Genomic DNA, 18,582 nt, shown 5'->3' with positions numbered 1-18,582 from the left:
ATTTTCATTTTTTAAATGGTTTAGGGCAGCACACAGAAAAGCAGTGTGTGTTCAGAGCTCATATTAATGTGCCAGGGGTATGTACTGTATGTACTTGTTCACATTTGAGCAGTCCAGTTTACAGAAGATATAATGCCCAGGCTATTATAAATGTTAGGGAAAATTGTACAAAACTCATAACTCTGATTTATTTTGCCTGTTTCTCTCTATATGACTTTGTTTTTTATTTTCCAGCATTGTTCATTCATTTGCTAGAGGGAAAAAAGAAATTGCTCATGGTATTGCACTGTAAAAATATGTTTGGGGACCAACAAAGCTTGTTACTATGATTGCTGGTCAGATACATTTCCTACATGTGACCGGCATTAACAAGTCAACTGACTTTCAGCAGTATTGAAAGAAAACGAATTTGTGACTGAACCTCCATTCTACAAAAGGGAACTTTGTTTTCTGTATTCAGAAAGAGCCGTCTGTGTGCTGGGCATTCTGGGCAGTGACTCCTTAAGGTCTGTAGTTGTTCAGAAAGAGAGGGAGCAGGGGAGCATTGACAGGCTGGGGAGCAAAAACCATCAGAGGAAAAGGCGCTTAGATCTTAACTGCCGCTGTCTTCCAAGGGCTGACTGAACAGCTGGGACAAGAGGATTTGCTGTGACTGCTGTTTAATCAGGGCTTTCGATAAAACATTTCTTGATTCCGATGTGTGCTGTGGTTATCTGATTTAAATCAGATGTGCTTTTTCTGATTAAGCAGGTTTTTTTTCCCGCCAAATCCAGTTGAAACTGGTGGCTTGCACTGTAAATCCTTCTGACCTGTTACATAAAACGTAATCATAATCGGACGAACGTCTTCTCCACTGTGCTGAGGAAATTTGTCCAGCAGGTTGTGTGACCTTGGCTTTGAAGCATGTGGCAGCATTCAGCATGCGCCTAACGGAGTAAACTCCTTCTTGCTGTATTTCCTCTGTGATGTTTGAATTAATTTCATAGCATTGAGTTCTGCTTTGTTAAAATAGAGAGGGGGGAGTTTTTACCAGTAACCTTAGAATTAATTTAGCTAATTTGTGTTTTTGACTTTTAAGAGTCATCTTATCTTTGTTAATACTAGAGGCAAGCCCATGTTTAATTTCATGGTCCTGACTTTGTAGCAGAAATGTCGAAAGGAATTATTATAGTTTATATAGCCAGGTTATTATATATTACTGTATATATAGTTCATATAAGGGGGAGGAGTCTGTTTTCACTTCCTGATCTTCTCCTGTGTTCATTTTGTAACTGTGAACCTAGAAGTGATAAACACAATTGGCTTTCTAAATGGGGTGACTTTAGCCCCAGAAAAGGCAATTCTAGTGTTTTTTTTAAAAAGACCCCAGACGTTATTAGGAAAAGGCCAGCCAATGATCTCCATCTTCATCTCTGTGCTGGCTGTGTTTTTAGCTTGATTGTGATTGTAATTGTTCACTGCAGATGTATTGCCATTATACTGTCTTTCCAGCAAACCTCTGCTTGGTCTGTACATGTTAGCAAGCAGCTGGAGCTCAGATCCAAGAGGCAAAATGATTTTCTAATCTTTGCATTTATCCAAAATATCCTCTACATTTCCCTCTCAGAAATCTAGATAAAATCTAGATCTAGGAAGCCTGGGGGGCTCTCTAGAATTATTGTTCTTGTGGTTTTCATTTTTTAATTTGAACAAAAACAGGCTGTTTATCATTCTGGACCTCTCCCAATCTTTTAAAATGCTGAACGAATGTATGTAGATGCACGCAGAATAAGCTTGTGATTATGTTTTTTATTATCATCATCATCAGTGTCTGTCTTGTCTTTCTGTAGTATTACAATGACTTTGGAGACATCATTAAGGAGACTCTGAGCAGGACCAGGCAGATGGACAAGATTGAGAGTGCAAGGACCCTTGTCCTCTGCCTGCAGCAGGTATGTAGAATAAAAGGGCAGGACCTGCCCATAGACACATATCTGACATCTGCTAAGCCTCTCCCATTGTCTGGCTCTGTGAAGATGTGTGCCAAATGTTTCAGGGCCCTACCCCTGATCTCCCAGCGAGCCTTGCGGGCTGTCATCACTTCACTAGATCATTGAGATGTCACAGCTCTCAGCATCTGATGGAACATTCCATTACTACAGCTCTTTACTAGTTCGCTCTGCTGGCCATGAGAAAGAGAGCTGAAACACTTCCAGACCTCCGCGGTATTGAAGCATTATCTTCGAGCCTGCTTTTTAATCTTCATTTTTTAGTTCTCTTTTTTCCCCGACCCTCTTGTCCTTGTGAACCCTTCTTCTGGTGGGCCTCCCATCATGCTCCGCTCTGTTGTGTTGAACCACTCGATGGTTTTACTCATTATTGGCTTCAACCATTGACTGCTCTTGTGAATTAAAAAATTAACCCAATCGCAGGTAATAACCACAGCTGCTCGAGTGATTGGTAAAGGGTCTGTGCTGAAAGGCTTTGTCTGGAAGGGTTCTTTTGTGATTCTCTGATGCGTAGCTCGATAAACCCGGGTCGCACCCAGGGTGGTAGTGTTCTGTACAAAGAATGGAGTCCCTGACGCTGAATAAAGTTTGTATATTGAAGACCGCTGACAAACAGAGAGGTTAAAGTGAAGTTGTTTAAAAACACTGATCAATACATCTGGAAGTTAAACAGAAACTGGGGAAAGTTTGGGTGTACGTTTCGATTGAAAAGTGTGAATAATGTTTTTAGTGATACAAAGTGTTTCCTTGAATTAAAATTTCTGCAGCTAGCAACTGCCAAATAAGACGTTTAGTTTTAATGTGAATTTTTATCTATGTAAATGTCTGCCGCTGGGACCGTTCAGTTTTTAAAGAAGCCGTTTGTGGTTTCTGCAGCTGTTCCTCAGGCTTAAGCAGGAGCAGGAGAGCGGCACCGTGTGCAGTTCGTCCATTCAGACATTCAGCAGCATCAAGGAACTGGCCCGGCGCTTCTCCCTGACTTTTGGATGGGACCAGATCAAATCCAGGGAATCTCTAGCCCTGATCCACAGGCAAGCTCTTGGGAGATGGCATGGGGTGGTTTTGGAAAATGTGTTTCGCAGCTCATCTTTGTCCCAAAAATATCTTTGTGTGATTTTGGCCTTTTCATTTACCCCATAAAAATATACATATTTTAATTTCTGTCTGAACAGCTGGGGATTGTCCCTGCTGTTATTCACCATGCCGGGATGTGAAGGGGACCTGTGGATTAAAAGGATTTTGGTGCGATTTTCAAGCTGGTACAATGCGGCTGAGTTGTCATGAACTAGAAAACCTAATCTCTGTGTCACTGTTTCTCGTGCTGCTCTATATGCTCACAAAATGAAAAGCTTTAGGATTTTCCAAGATATTGTTTTCAAACGGCCGAAGGCTTCAGCCAGCCCAGTCCGGATCAAGAAAAGCCCCCAAAACAGATCATTTCAGAACCGTCTTAGGGGGGTGTGAGCTTTTATGCAGCTGTCTTGCAAATGGCGCGTAGTTTCTGGGCTCCATTGCTTTATTTGGAATTCTGTTGATTTATAGTGCATTTTACTCATAGCGGCTAAGGCCTGATATCAGATTTGTTTTCGTAAGAGTTGGGGGGAATTATTTAAAGGCCTCGTGTGGGAAGGGTCTTAATGGCTGTGCAAACCCCACAGGTTGTCTGTATAATATGCTCCTGCTCAGTTTGAGTTTGCCCTTTTGTTCGCAGGGATGGTATAGAGTTCGTCTTCGGGGGATTCGTGCAGGGAGGGGAGAAGCACACTCCGCCCTACATCTCATACCTTACCATCCTCAGCGAGTTCTCGAGCCGGCTGCTGAAGCCTGATAAAAAAACGGTGTAAGTCTGTTAGCCTCTCTGACACGAGGAAGGGGGGACTTAAAGTACTTAAAGATAAAGAGTCGCCAGTCTGTGTCTGTGTGTGGGGGGCATTTCTGAACTCCCCCTCCAAACAGCACAAGCAACAGAGCTCACCACTTTGTGTGCGCTGGTTTGTGCCTGAGTTGTCTCTGAGGTGCTTTCATTCAAGATATTGCACCTTCTTTTTTGGGGGGCTCAGAAGACCCTCGTCACCGTTGAAGGGGAGCTCACACCTCAAAAAATGAAGGAGCTGTATCTCGGGAACAAAAGCAGCACAAACACTACTTTCGGTGGCACAAATGACCACAGACAAGTGTGGTAAGTTCCATTCCATGGAGCTGCATTTCCAAGGCTTGGAACATTAAAAACGGGAGCCTTCCCTACAGCAGATGACACAGGATTGTTGGGTCTGTCTTGAAGGCCAGCTTCAGTTTGAAAACACTTATCTTGCCCTTAAGTGATTTGTCGCTTCCCCCCCAGGTACAGTTACTTGCAGAGGTATGCAGGCGAGCAGACCGTCAATAACAGAGAGGACTGCTGGCTCCCCCTGATTTACTACAGGGCCTCTCTGCTGGCCACCACCGAGGGAGAGGACTCCTGCTCCTACATCAGCACAGACACCTTCAGGCAGCCCTCCACAGCAGTCTGCTCCAGGCCGTCATCGCTGAGGCAGGCTCCCTCTGACGGTACGCTCACTCCCAGGGGCACTGATAGAGCCAATCCAGCGGCCATCCTCAGAACAAACTCAGGAAGTGCACTAGGTGCTTCTTTACTTAAAGGGTTATAGAACAAGCAACCCAGCCATGCAGCTGAAGCCCATACCCTGACTCATTCACTATACCTGGATCAATTAACTACTATTTGATGGGCTAAGATGATTCTTGTGCCTTTTCTTTTGATCACTCTAGTGTTTCACTGCTGAAACTGAAACAAAACTGAAAAGAGAGAGGAACTTGCTGTTCTGTTGTGCAATTATAATCTGCTACTTCTCTTTCTCCTCTGCTACCTGGTGAAGAAACTTATTTACAACTGTGTCGCAGAACGCAGGATGTTTACCAAAAAAAGGAACAACAGCCTAATATGACAAAATTAAAAAACTTGAGATCTGCTGATACAAGGACCACCTTTTCATTAGCAACACCAATGTAACACTGAAATCAATGTGATAAACTCACTCCTTTGTTATTAAACTGGAATGAAAATGTGTCCTATTGTTTCCTATATCCACGGGTGGAGTTTCCTGAGAAAGCAATGATATTTTTAAATAGAGTTGCAAAACATTAGTTACACTTGTGGTCAATAACTTATTTTTGCTGCTTTCTTACAATTTCAGGAGACTTGCACAGCAACTCCTGGCTCGCCTGCAAAACCCCTGATCTAAAGGCTCCACCACAGCTGACCGCCACAGTTATTAAAGGGAGAAAACCTCTCAAATCTAGTGAAAGGTGAGAAACACTCTGGCCAGGTATAGAAAAGTAAAATAAAGTGTGGGAACTTTGGGTTTATACCAACTAGCAATTGCCATGGAGTTCAATTTCAGATTGATTTCCACTCTTATTGCTACATTTTCAATTTCTAGCACAGTATTTAAGCCTATTTTCTAGAATAAAAGCTGCGGCTTATTTTTCTCCAGCCAAGATGACAAGAAAGAAATGGAAGGAACCTACAAGATCCCTCAGCTGCAAGACACGGCTTTAAAGTCCAGGGACCAGCGTGATCTTACGAGTGAGGATGTGGACGTCGATTCGGTTGATATCGAGCTAACGTGAGCCTTTCGGCGCAGCCCTGCGATTGCTGTGCTCTGCAGTTCCCCTCACAAACTTGTTGATGGAGGGGGTAGGTGGCTTCACGAAGGAGAACAGTGGCTTGTGCTTGTTGTAGTGGAAGTGCCCTCATTCCTCCTGCATTGAGGTACTGTATTATCAATACTGTAAATTATAGCACTTTCTATGAACCTCCTTAGGTGTTTTCTGACAGGTATTTATTTTTCTGGTGTGTTTCCACCAAATTTACTCAGATTTATCCCAAGCAGTGTTTATGGTTCAATGGCAGTGCAAGCTCATCAGATCTTTTGTTTCTTTCTGACTCCTACGGACTCCTACATCCCTCCAGGATGAGTGCTTTGAATTTTGTTCTTTTAAAAGAAAGATAGGGGGTTCAGGAGCATGCAAATCCATCTAAAGAAGAAACACGGTGTCATTTTCAGAGTTTCCTATACAGTACAGAATTAATTAAAGTTTATTTCTGCAAGGCCAATGTCTAGGCTACTCTTGTTTGAATGCAGAAGGATAGAAAAACAGACCTCAAGAGCTTGAGAATGATAGTGTGGCTATATAAATATGTATGCAAGTGGCTCATATCTTCAGAAACTGTCAGTTAAGGGTCTCATCGAGATGGCGACTGTTCAGCTGGAATGAAAAGTGGCCAACCCTGGTCCTTCAGCCTAGGAATTGGGCATCACTGATTACTGAATGCATTTTAACTAGTTGTTTTAGTAAACCGGTTTTATTTATTTTTTCTTTTTATCCTACACCTATGTTTTAGATTTGAGGTGTATGTCAGGAACAAAGGGAAACTCTTAAATTCTACCTAAACCTCATTTCCCTTTCTTTGCTCCTAACATTTCCTTAGTATTTTTTGCCACTGGATTCCTAGACACAAAACAGTTTTACCAGTACTTATTACAGAATTTCTTTTTGACAGAGGAGAATAAAAGACACCTAAGTATATGCCTGTTTCAGGTTACCTGCAACTTAAATATTGTTTCAGTACCAATAAGATAAATAGTGTTAAGGTGTGTTTTCAATGTTCATGGTTTGTCTATACATTCTATTTTCCCCTTGTAGTCGCAGGAGTTCCCGTCTATACATTATTGAGCACTTATCATTTGACAATGCTGTAAGAGGGCCAAGTGGTAGCAGGGGTGGTACAGAACATTTGTGTGGTGTCGAGTCTACATTTGTTTGTCTTGAGTGGGTAGGGGCGAGAGAGTTTTGTTTTGCTAAAAGCACACGCCAATTTCCACAGGTAATTCTTGACCTTGAACTGTTTCATTTGCGTGGGGCATGTTTTTTTATTGCTATGGCTTCTTTCTGGGAAGTTCCTGGAATAAATTCTGGACCCCTTTCCCCCCCCACCCAGATTAACTTGACTGTTATAAATGTAAGAACTAATTTACAGCTCATTTTTCATCACGGCAACTCCTTTTGTAAGTAATTACATTATTTCTTATTGTTAGATGTTTTGTGTTCACTGAAGTAGCACCCACCTCAGAAAAAAGGTTTTCTACTCTTTTGAAATGCATACTGATGATTTAAAACCATGGCATTGTGTAACATTCAATTAGATAGTGTACATTAAGACAACAGATCTTTTGTACGTCTTCCATTATTTTCATTGCCTTGCTTCAATAAAAAAAAGAATGATCTACAGCATGTAATTTGCTTGTAAAATGGGTACAACCGAAAAACAAGAAAATACATTCTGAGGTATACTTTATTTAAAATAATTTCAACAAAATAATATACAAATTTTAAAATTGGTTTCTTATTCTTCAATAAAAGTACATTATGAAATGACCCAAGTACTTTTGCAGATAGCCATCAACAATGGAACATAATTTGTGTACACTTAGAAACCCTGTTTTTACACAGCAAGCACAAAATAACATTTACAGCTTATAATTTATAACCTCTCCAAAGTCAAAATAAAAGTATTAAACAGTAAAAAAAAAATAACTTGAAACTTGCAGATAAATACATTATATATTACAAGGCACGGGAATTTCATAAAGACTAATGCATAGATGTAAAAATGCAGGTTTATAGGCACCAGGATAAGAAAACGTATTTTGAAATTCGTAGTATGTTTAATATCTCTGGAATGTTGCATTAGCCAATCCTAAGAAATTACAAATGTATTGCTCTTACAGTTAGTGCACATTCAGTAATTCAAGTGTTTTTCAGTGTCTAAGCTTTTTAAGTTCCAGTGCAGCGAACTAAGATTTCTTCAAGCAAGAAACTGAATTGGTTCACAGGTATATTCTGTGCACGTGCCAGTTGCTCTCAAATGATTTCATAATAAATATTAGAAGCATTCTTATTTACAAATAACACAACACTCAAAACTAATGGCCAGTCACAATTAGCCAAATAAATAAACTACTGAAAGAACAGTGACAACACTTTATATTAAGGTTTTCCTTGTAATATTTTACTAATGATTTATACAAATTGATAAAATGTCCTGAAGTATTAATAAAGCATTACATTATTAAATGTAAAAATGGGATCTTATGTAGGTGTTGTGCTTTGTCAAATGGAGAAGCCATTGGAAAGCATTACATCTTTGTAATGACAATGTTTTATGAATATTTTAGAATTTCTTTATAAACCATATATAAACATATAAATCAAAATATGTATAATATCTTTAATAATAGTGTTACTAGAAAACTTTAGGTGTACATTTAATATTTAGCTTGCTACATCATAAACAGCACTTCTTAGGTGTGATTTTGTTTTAACTTCTGCAAAGAGATTTCCTGATAATGTATAAAAATGAAAATATTCTTAATGGATGAGTGACAGCTTTTGGCTTCTCCAGGTCTGTGTTTCCTGTTCCCATGGTTAAGTGCGATTAACCTAAAGCTACAACCTAATCTATGAAACATTTATAGGCTTCATTAACATTCATTCTTTATACAGTTTTTGCAGCACAGCTGCACACAGCCAGTAATGTAGGACATGTATGCACCAGCTGTCATTCAAAGTCGTCTTCATATTCGTATTCCTCCAGGTCTAGGTTGGAGTGCGGGCTCGGTATTTGGAAGAAGTGTCTCTTGTCTGTTCGTAGATTTAGCTCGTGTGAGATCTGACAGTCTATTGGATCAATGGCATGTTCATATCTAACAGGACAAACAAAAATCAAGTGATGTTTTACCATTCAAACAGAAAAACTCAATTCGATCTCATATTTCCCTTTCAAGAGGATATATTTTTTTAAAAGCAAAATGGAAATATCCCAGTTTTATTCCTTTTCAAAATGGAATGGAAATAATTCCTGCAAACTGCTCTAAATCAATAAATGCTTAGGATTGTAATAAGAGGTACAGCATACTCAGCTGCCTGTACTGCTAAGTCTCTGGAACCCAGACTGGAAAACTCAAATCCCACATGAGCTGCTGCTGTTGTACTTTAAGAAGTACTTCATTGGACTGCTTCACTATATACTTTGCTATATAAATGGCTCATCCAGTTCATAACTTCTCAACTGACTTTTTTGCATTTATATCAGATATGATACCATTTCTTGCACTCCAACTTAGTTCTATTCACCTATAAAATATTTCTGTGTAACTAAGGCTTCAGGGTTATCTCTTTTGTGATCAGTATTTCAGTGCATGCAAATTTAGATTTCAATCATCGACCACTGTGAACGTGTGGGTCAGGAAGTCCAGTTTTAAACAGAAATGATAGAGAGTCAGCCGAGGAGAACAAGACAGACTTGAGAACCTCAGCCACCCCAGAAAAGAAAAGTGTTATCACAGAAACGCTAGCGAGCACCTGCGCCAAAACCCTTAGTGGACACCAGAGTAGCTCACTCTTACCTTTCAGTTTCAATACTCCAGTGATGCAGCCATTAAAAGTTACTGGAGTCCCTAAAATGTTCATTGGACGCCTGTTAATAGGGCTAACTCACCTATTGCCACTTTCTCCTATTCCAGAGGGTTTGAGATCTATCGGTGGCAATAGGCAACAGAAAAAGCCAACCTTCCATTAACACAAAATTAAAGGTTTAAAGCACAGATACTTTCTGACACTGTTCTAGTGAAAAGAAGATTATGTGCTAATATTTTTATAGTGTAATTGCACAGTCTTCCTGGGGGAAACTGGGTAAGGGTGTTGGAATTACACTCGGTATGACAAACTTCTAAACCTTTTTGCTTTTAAGTATCTTACCCGTCATTAAACTGCTCGTTGGCTGCCTCCTCGGCTACCAAGCTGTCGTACTCCTCTGCAGCGTACTTCTCCCAGTCCGAGACGTCCTGCACCTCACCCTCTCCATCCTAGGACGCAAGAGACGGGGTTATCGCAGAGCTTTAGGAAGACCGCTTTCCAATGGGATCATGTTTAATCGGATTTGCCAACCTTACCCTGATAACCGAAAACGGATCTTTTTGCTCGTGGTCCAGGTACTTCTCGATATTGAAAAAAGTATCAAAAAACAGGTGCGACAACTTGCACTTCTTCAGATCATGAAGAGTGATCTTTCCTGTGAAGGAACAAGAGTTTGGACATACATTTGGCAGGGTTTCTACAGTAGCTTCTAGAACAGAAAGGGTGTCTATGTGAGCAGAAAGAACTGATAATTTCCACCTCGCATAATTTAACTGATTTACAATGATGATTTTGTTACTGCCACCACAGAAGACACCACGAAGAACATGACACTAGACAAAGCTGCCTATGTGAGCACTAGAACAATTATATGTTCAGCTGCTGATCTGAATGAAAAGATTTTTGTTGTAACTACCAGAAATATAATTTTCCCTATTCTCGCACTGACAAAATATTTTTAGTCTCTACAATACTGCATTTCTTAGTTGTATAATGGAATTTTTTTCAAAGCCTGTTAAGCAAGTGTTACACTAGCTACAAAAAACACCGCAAGCAAATGTAACAAATCCAGTTTCTTCACATCACTAAGAAGAGGAAAAAGAGATGATAAGAGTCCTAAATAAACAGCCTTCCCTGCTGTTCTCTCAGAAACAGAGAACAAAAGACAAAAATAACCTGTGGCTACTAAAATGTATTTTTGTGTTTCTTAATGTTTGAGCTTAATGTTTTAAGAAACACGATGCATTCAAAATAAGCAGCCATGCAGGATCAGATAAGTCTAAACACTGATTCTGATATCACTACACATGATACTCTGTTCACTTGATACCTAGCAAAACCTTTGAGCTTGAGGCTACATACCTTCAGTTTTGGGTTTGACAAGGTCCAGCATTTGGCAGAGACAGTCTTCAAAAGGCAGGGGTTCAATGGCCATGTTCTCTAGTCTCTGACACTGTTCCTCATAAAAGTATTCCAGCTCATACATAGAGAGCACTCCGTCCCCATCAAGATCCATGCAGCGGAACCAGTACTCTATGCTGGAAAACAAACATCTCTGCATAAATGAAAACACTTCCCTCGTCCCTTTTACTGATTAAATAGTTTGTTGTCACTTCATTGCCCTCAGCTATCTTAGAATCAAGTGCACACTGCTGGATTTATCTGGTTTTGAGAAGGCAGGCATCGTTCCTCCACTTCCAACAGCTTTAAGCAGTGGATAAGTTCAGTGGAAGCCTATGCAAATGACTGTGAAGTGGGAAGAGAATACTTAAAAGAGACATTCCACTTTCCAGAGATAATCACTACAAGCGCTCTTGGTGCAGCAAAGCGAAAAGCTGAATCACTGGTTTGAGCAAGGTTGACCTAAAATAGTCAGCTTTCCCAAGTCACCTGGTTGGTGTCTTCTTGTCCTCTTCAGAAATCAGAAACCATACAAAATCTGCATAGCTCATTCTTCCTTCCTTATGTGCTCTTTTGCCCCTACAAAAGAAACTAGTTCAGGAAAAAACACAAAAATACCCAAGGCATCTTTCACATCAGGCAGACAATTTAATAACTGTAGAGCCCTATTCTTCTTTAATAACTAGAGGCAAAGTACTCATTTCTATCCAGGAGTCATGCACAAATATTCCTTCCTTATTTAAAAAGAACAAGAAATAAAAACATTTACCTGGTAACGGCTCCTGAGAATATCCTTTCAATCATTTTATGGGAGATTGCTTGAAGAAAAAAAAAATACACAACATGTGAGGATCCAGTATGGAACTTATAATACTTATAAAATATGTGAACTTAGATGAAACACCAATGCTTTGTGTATTCTTGCTGACAGTAATATGGTTTTGATAAGGCATAAGAAAAGAGAATGATAATGTCCTTGCACTAAGGTTTATTTATTTGAATGTGTATTAAAAGTAATACCATACAATAGTTACAGAGGAGGCCATTCAGCCCATCTATTCTATCTGATAGTTAATACTGAGTCAAGGATCTCTTCCAGTCTTTTCCTGAAAGAAGCTACAGTATCAGTCTCAATACAGCTTGTTCAAACACCCACAACACTTCAGGTAAAGAAGTGCCTCCTATTGTCAGTTTTAAAAGCTTTTCCATGTAGTTTTCACTTTTGTCCTCTTCTTTGTATTTCACTGTCCATTCTACACTAATTTGGTGATTTAAGCCATTCAATAGAAAAAGCTCTGTGACACTTATGTAAAGCCTGAAAACAATGTGATTAAATGCGATTTGTATAGTATTACTAATAAATACAGTTTTGAGGTCTTGTAAATCTTTAATTTCCCCTCTTTTCATAAGAGAACACAACATGAAAAATTCAGCTACCCATAGCAAAATGTACAGAATGACTGCAACAGCAAGTGTTAATGAAACACCTCTGACAAAGAAGCCTGTAAGAAACATTGCTGAAAATTTGACATTAAAGGAGGTGGATATTCTATTATGATTATTCTGCCGGGTTACACATTTGGTATCAAGAAGAAATAAAACAATACCGTGATCATTGTGTCGAGCTAGGTCTTTCTGATCAATGTAGAGATCGTGGTCCACGTCAAGTTCCCAGAATTTACAATAAATTACGTAGAAATGTTCATAGGAGAAATACTCAGTGAGCTGGTTGACATCTTCCTCATCCTCTAATAATGCCACATTCTGTTGACAAACCACCAGGAATACATTCAAAAATATCTTCCAGCAAAAAGCATGTGCTACCCACCATGTAAAACCCCCCAAACTACATCATATCAATCATCACACCTGCAGCATACCTGTATATGTGGGGTCCATTTGATTTTGGCTTTAATACAGGCTTTAAAAAATGTGACTCCTGCCTTTCCCTCCATTTGACTTCATTTTTGTGCTTTTGTTCCCTCCTTTTCTTAGGGAACAGTGCTATTACAAATACTGTACTGCATGATCAAATATACATGCATGACTACTGTTCAACAGGAACAACATTTTTGCAGCAGCAGCACCAACAACTTGATTTTGCTAATGGCCTTCAATTCCTGTGGCATTGTTTGAACCTTTTAACATAAAAAATGTGGGTGGTGCGGTGGCTCTGTGGCTAGGGATCTGTGCATGTGGCTGGAAAGTTGCCGGTTCGCATCCCACGGCTCGCAGAGGAATCCTACTCTGTTGGGCCCCTGAGCAAGGCCCTTAACCTCAACTGCTCCAGGGGTGCTGTATAAATGGCTGACCCTGCACTCTGACCCCAAGCTTCTCTCCCTGTCTGTGTCTCATGGAGAGCAAGTTAGGGTATGCGAAAAAGACAAATTCCTAATGCAAGAATTTGTATATAGCTAATAATGTGATCTTATAACGGACATTTGAAAAGAACATTCATTATCGCATTCATTTTACATTTTATTCATTTTAAAATCTGAACACAAAATAAATTAAAATGTTATCATGAAACGTTTAGAATTACCCTCTGTTATAGTTTATAATGTATTGCTCCAACAAATTCACCATCCATAATTATAGTTTTATCATTTTTACCTAGCTCTAGCTGCTGTTACAACTTTTCACATTGTAAAAAACGTACTGGACAATTGTACACTCCCGAGTGTTGTTTTCCTCTGGAGGCTTGCAAACTGTACATATATCATAAGACTTTAAGCCCCAAAGCTAAGTTTCTTAAGTTTTACCTACCTAACATACAAAAATGTTACTAACCTGCAGAAAACTGCTTTTCCTAAGTTCTGAGCATGTTATTTTGCCCGTCCATGATCTGTTTACATTGTAATATATCCGCTGAATAACCTGAAAAAAATGCAATAGGAAGAGTTTTCAAGCTGTGATTAAGATAAAAAACTTGACTAGTCTATGTTAAGTTCATTTTTTCTTACTGGATTATACAAGCACATATATTCTAAAGTATAAATATTATATATACTAAACACCCTATTAAGTGTAAGAGTGATTCATAATACATATTTCTTCATTCAAGAAACGCTGCAGTTTTGCCCCAGCCAGAAGTGAAAGAAAACTGTGTACACATTAAAATAACTTTATTCAAAAATACTTAGAAGTAAATGCAAATGATATAAACCTTATAGAGTGAAAAACATTTTTGATAACACATTTGCAAGTTTGACATGTAAGCTGCACTTTGCTAGACACTCACAAACCTGAACAAGTCTCTCCTACTTCCAAGAACTCCTAAGAGGCCAGAGCAGGAAAGACAAGTCATTAAAGACCGACTTAAATTAATCAGTTTTAATAACCAGATATGCTTACATCACACTGAACACTTTTATGGGAAGGTAAATGTCATCAAAATGAAATGTAATCAAAAATCTAGTCGTGATTAAAATATTTACTTTAAAATGTGTGTACATTATCAGCAAAATGTGACATCACTGGAATGGGCTCAATACATTTGCAAGGCACTGAATATCAATACAGGCAGCACTTGTTTCCAACAGGAACACCGCAAATGCTTCTAAAATAAGGACACTCTTGTCCTGGTTGCTTGTAAGTGGGAATTTGAAGGTGAAACCCAACCCCCGCTGAAGCGTGCCCATCTGTACGCACGTGCGACTCGGGAGAGCTCGTGCAAAAGGGCACGCATCACGTCGCATGCTCCCAGCTATTTTCCACCAGGGGTGAGCTTATCTGCCGGTGCTTTAAAGAATAGCCATTTCCTGTGGAGTTGCCCCTGTGGAGCAGAATCCAAAGTATGCCTTCCTGAATTGGACAAGAACGGAACCAGAACCTGGATCTGCTCTGTTTGCCAGCACAAACGATCTACAAAAGGGCTTTTCCAAAAAACATTCAGGACAAACCAATGACCATTGATGCAACTGAAGTAATAGTAATAATAGAAACACAGAAGATAAACATTACAACACCAAATAATAACTGACAAAAATCATCCTTAATATACTCATGAATCATACAACTCATTAATTAGATACAGTGATACTGTGAATGAAAGGTCCCAGTTTCTGTTTCTCAGTCTTCTGGTGCTGTACTTGTATTCCCAACTCGGTGGAAAGGAGAAAAACAACTGATAGGGTCGTGCTAAACAGTTGGCATTTGTACAGCTTCTAAATCAACATACTGCCTCCAAAATTTGTAGCGGACTAAAAGGCCAGAACTAAAATATAATTAATCAATACTTTCACTCTGGCATACCAGTGGCCAGTTAAAAAGCTTGAGTTAGTAATACAAGTTGAGGTCTTTCAGTTACTGTGCCTTCGGATCACTAAACTAATTACAGAGAAGCCATTAGAGCAGCTGAAAGATCAGCTGCCTGCTTCAGCTCAGTGTTTGTGTAGTCACAGGAAGTTGCTGTAATTCATCCATTGTGACATACAGAGCAGCCAGAAATTTGTATTTCTGTACTCGCCCTCTTCATTCTTGGGGGAATAAAAGACTACTAAGAAAAAAGTGGTAAGGTAAATCAAGAAGCATTTTTTACTTTAACACGAAGCACCAACTAATATTACTCAGTATATAATGAATTAACCCCTTTAAATGACCATTTCTACTTTTTTAAACTAGAGGGAAGAAATATTTTGAGATATGAAACAGATTTTTTTGGTCAAGTTGACTTTTGTATTGCTGCCTTGAGACAATAAAAGTACAAACTTCCCATCTTAAAAAGACCTACAACCTACAACCTACACCAGCGATTCCCCATCCTGGTGCTGGGGGACCCCCGAGTTTGCCGGTTTTCAGTCTAGATTAGCTCTTAAATCACTCATGGTTATTTATGACGTTTATTGATCTGCTTGCTTGTTGAGCTGTTTTTAATGTTCAGACCTCGGTCTCTGAATAAACTGTATGACAATACCCTATTTCAAAACGCTGTTTTCAACACATCCAGCATGCAGCAGGTTATTCAGTGTCTCACCCACTTGCATCTGAGATTTTGCCATTTCAACCGTGACTGCACAGCACCTAATTTATGATCAGTTCCAAACAAAATTTGGAAAGACAGTGTATCAATAACTTGCAAATCACTTGCACTCCTCTCCTTTGAGGGAAAACCTCAATAAGGTGAGAGCTAAACCTCATGAACTAGTACAAGGATAATTCCAGTCAACATTTCATTTCCGTGCCTAAAATGATAAAGGAGGAAAACACAAATGTAAATATAGTGACCCTGTGATTAGAAACTCAACTACAATAAAACCTGGAAGGGTAAGGGAACTGTAAGGCAAAAAAAGTATCCCTGGTATTAAGGAAAGGGTTGGACTTCAGTGTCTTTACATTAGTTCCAGACCATAGCCGATACAGCCACAAAGAACTCAACTTACTGTGGTAATGTAGCGAGAGTGAAAGTCTGAGGCCTCCCTTAGAAATGTGAGACCAGTGTGTGTGTTGACCACGTCCTGAAAAACAAGAATATGTTATTGCTCTTGTTCTTGTATTAGATGAGATCCTGAAACATATGGAAGAGTTGTTTTTTTATATTCACCATATGCAGGATGCCAACTAGAACAGCCTATAAACAGTCTACAATGTAAAAATAAAGTCACTGCTGTACTGAAAGAAATCTTTATCAGGGAGACTACATTAGTCTCTCAACTGAAATGAGTTACTTGGATAAGATTAAGGAATCCAGTTTGAAATAAATTAGACTACTAGGTAAATCAGATCTCTTAAAGGGCCTAAAGAGTGGGACTACTGCAAATTGTGTCAGGAGGAACCTATTTTTCATGCATCATTTCTAAAGGAAACCTTTTATGTGGCAGACAATTTTTTTTAATATGGAGGGGTAATGAGAGTCAAGCCACAGATTTTTTTTCAAGTCAAATTTCCATGTGCTTGCATATGTGGAAATAAAATTAAACAGTTTTATCTGCAGATGAACACAATGCTCCTTGACCCTTCCCTTGTGAAATTAAATAATAGAAAAATACATAAATCACTCTCCTTATGAATCCACAGGGGAAGTCAAATCTACTCCAAAGCAATACTTATTTCATTCATCAAAACAGTCAGATCAATTGCCAAAACCACACAATACAAATTAAATACAGGATGCCAAAATGCATCTCTTCACTAAACTCAAACACCCCAAGCTTCTGCTGCCTTGAATACAAATAGCAACTCTCTTGGCTTAACAGGAGCTGCTAAGTGAAAAGGCAAACGCAGCGTATACTGACCACAGTAAACATGCATCGAGAGCTCACAATGTCAAATTACATTCTATTGTTTCAATTTAATCAAAACGATTAAACATAAATCATGTGACAGATTTTGCTCACTATAACCCCTCTTTGCCCTCAAGTATGCAACTTGGTCTTGTTCACAAAAATATTTTATCGACATGTTCCGAAAGGGGAAAACAGACCTGAAAGAAATTACATTGAGTCTTCTCCACAAATGAACGATTGTGCAAATTACAATTTACTTACTATCTTTTATGGGAATCTATCAAAGTAGTTTGTGTAGAAAACATGTTGAAATGTATTTTTTAGATGACATTTATCCCTGATTGGAGCATGTGACCTACAACAAGGCACCCAAAACTTAAAGTGAAAAGCAAACATAAAAATGAATTCGAGACTGGGGCTGTAAAAATGCATTGTTCTGCTATTTATTTAAGTCAGTTGCTTTTGATGTGTTTCATGTTCTAAATGGTTTTGTGGTAGACTGTGAAGTTTCATCCTACTTTCCTTTCTCAGGATAATCATGTGCCAATCACTATATTTGCACATTACGTGTGTTTTGCAGCAAAATATTCAGAACACAACACCTGAAGGAATGGAATCAAGTCTTCTTGTTCAATGTAATTACAGCTCGGCTTGGCAAAAAGGTGAACAAATTTAGATGCGTCATCATGGCAGGTCTGTAAGGTTCTGAAAAACAATAAATGAGTAAATGGCTTCTCCTTGATGAAGGAATACAAGCATTTAAAACTTGTTTCACAAATGAACAAAACTGCATGTTTATTTTCAAACCACCCTGAGAAGGAAACAAACCATTTAAATTCAAAATGTTGTTCTTTAGATTGAAAGGTATCTGTTAAACAGCTATATAAATACATATATAGTATCTTCTAACTAATACAATTTGAAAAACAATGTCATGTTAATTTTATAATGAAGCATTAGCATATGTAATTTTATAGTTGTTGTAAAATAATATAGACAGTCTATCTCACAGACAAGCTACCATTGTCTTACTTTCTCCACATTGCAACAAATTTGTGAACGGATACGAATCCTGTTCTGTCCCCACCAGCAGCACAGAACAATGGCATTTTCCAGTAGAGTGGACATTCACAAGCCTGGGAAGACAAAAAAAAACTTTAACAAGAACTGGGATAAGTTCAAGGATTTAAAGCTTTTAAAATCATTTTCAATTCTTCCATCTTATATAGTCTTATACAGTTACATATATAAAGTTCCCTGGCTGGGCTGTCTAACTTTGGTGTAGTATTTCACCTTAAATCTTTATATTTTGAAATATTTTCAAATATTAGCCTGTGGAAAAGTGCACAGTGTTAAATATCTCTAATGAAAAGCATATAAACTTTTGGACATACACATAACACCTAGCATACACTTAGGTCAAGTGTTTACTTGTGCATTTTGAATGCTGAGAACAGATATCAAAGAGCTTTCAAAGTGACCAAGGTAAA

General features: G+C 38.7%; 2 protein-coding genes across 4 annotated transcripts in view; one reads left to right on the top strand and one right to left on the bottom strand.

Moving 5' to 3' along the window:
• The window catches only part of LOC148676212 (cohesin subunit SA-2), a 38,615-nt gene extending 31,335 nt beyond the window's left edge, over positions 1 to 7,280 (top strand). For both annotated transcript variants that reach the window (XM_088604936.1, XM_088604935.1), the window contains 6 exons: positions 1,830 to 1,931; positions 2,865 to 3,019; positions 3,700 to 3,828; positions 4,330 to 4,535; positions 5,183 to 5,294; positions 5,483 to 7,280. In XM_088604936.1, the coding sequence (XP_088461062.1) occupies positions 1,830 to 1,931; positions 2,865 to 3,019; positions 3,700 to 3,828; positions 4,330 to 4,535; positions 5,183 to 5,294; positions 5,483 to 5,618 (840 nt within the window). In that variant the 3' untranslated portion in view covers positions 5,619 to 7,280. The remainder of the gene's footprint in view (positions 1 to 1,829; positions 1,932 to 2,864; positions 3,020 to 3,699; positions 3,829 to 4,329; positions 4,536 to 5,182; positions 5,295 to 5,482) is intronic.
• A 46-nt stretch (positions 7,281 to 7,326) lies between these two features.
• Positions 7,327 to 18,582, bottom strand: part of ppp2r3b (protein phosphatase 2, regulatory subunit B'', beta) — a 38,823-nt gene continuing 27,567 nt past the window's right edge. For both annotated transcript variants that reach the window (XM_088604937.1, XM_088604939.1), the window contains 11 exons: positions 18,125 to 18,228; positions 17,695 to 17,797; positions 16,250 to 16,324; positions 13,659 to 13,745; positions 12,476 to 12,632; positions 11,638 to 11,686; positions 11,358 to 11,447; positions 10,830 to 11,005; positions 10,004 to 10,122; positions 9,810 to 9,916; positions 7,327 to 8,755 (listed from right to left, as the gene is read on the bottom strand). In XM_088604937.1, coding sequence (XP_088461063.1) covers positions 8,611 to 8,755; positions 9,810 to 9,916; positions 10,004 to 10,122; positions 10,830 to 11,005; positions 11,358 to 11,447; positions 11,638 to 11,686; positions 12,476 to 12,632; positions 13,659 to 13,745; positions 16,250 to 16,324; positions 17,695 to 17,797; positions 18,125 to 18,228 — 1,212 coding nt within the window. In that variant the 3' untranslated portion in view covers positions 7,327 to 8,610. The remainder of the gene's footprint in view (positions 8,756 to 9,809; positions 9,917 to 10,003; positions 10,123 to 10,829; positions 11,006 to 11,357; positions 11,448 to 11,637; positions 11,687 to 12,475; positions 12,633 to 13,658; positions 13,746 to 16,249; positions 16,325 to 17,694; positions 17,798 to 18,124; positions 18,229 to 18,582) is intronic.

Source organism: Lepisosteus platostomus, chromosome 2 (genome assembly GCF_059453375.1).
Source record: "Lepisosteus platostomus isolate fLepPlt1 chromosome 2, fLepPlt1.hap1, whole genome shotgun sequence".
NCBI classification, from domain to species: Eukaryota; Metazoa; Chordata; class Actinopteri; order Semionotiformes; family Lepisosteidae; genus Lepisosteus; species Lepisosteus platostomus.
The sequence above is the reverse complement of the archived record's forward strand: the minus strand, read 5'-3'. Positions and strand labels throughout refer to the sequence as shown.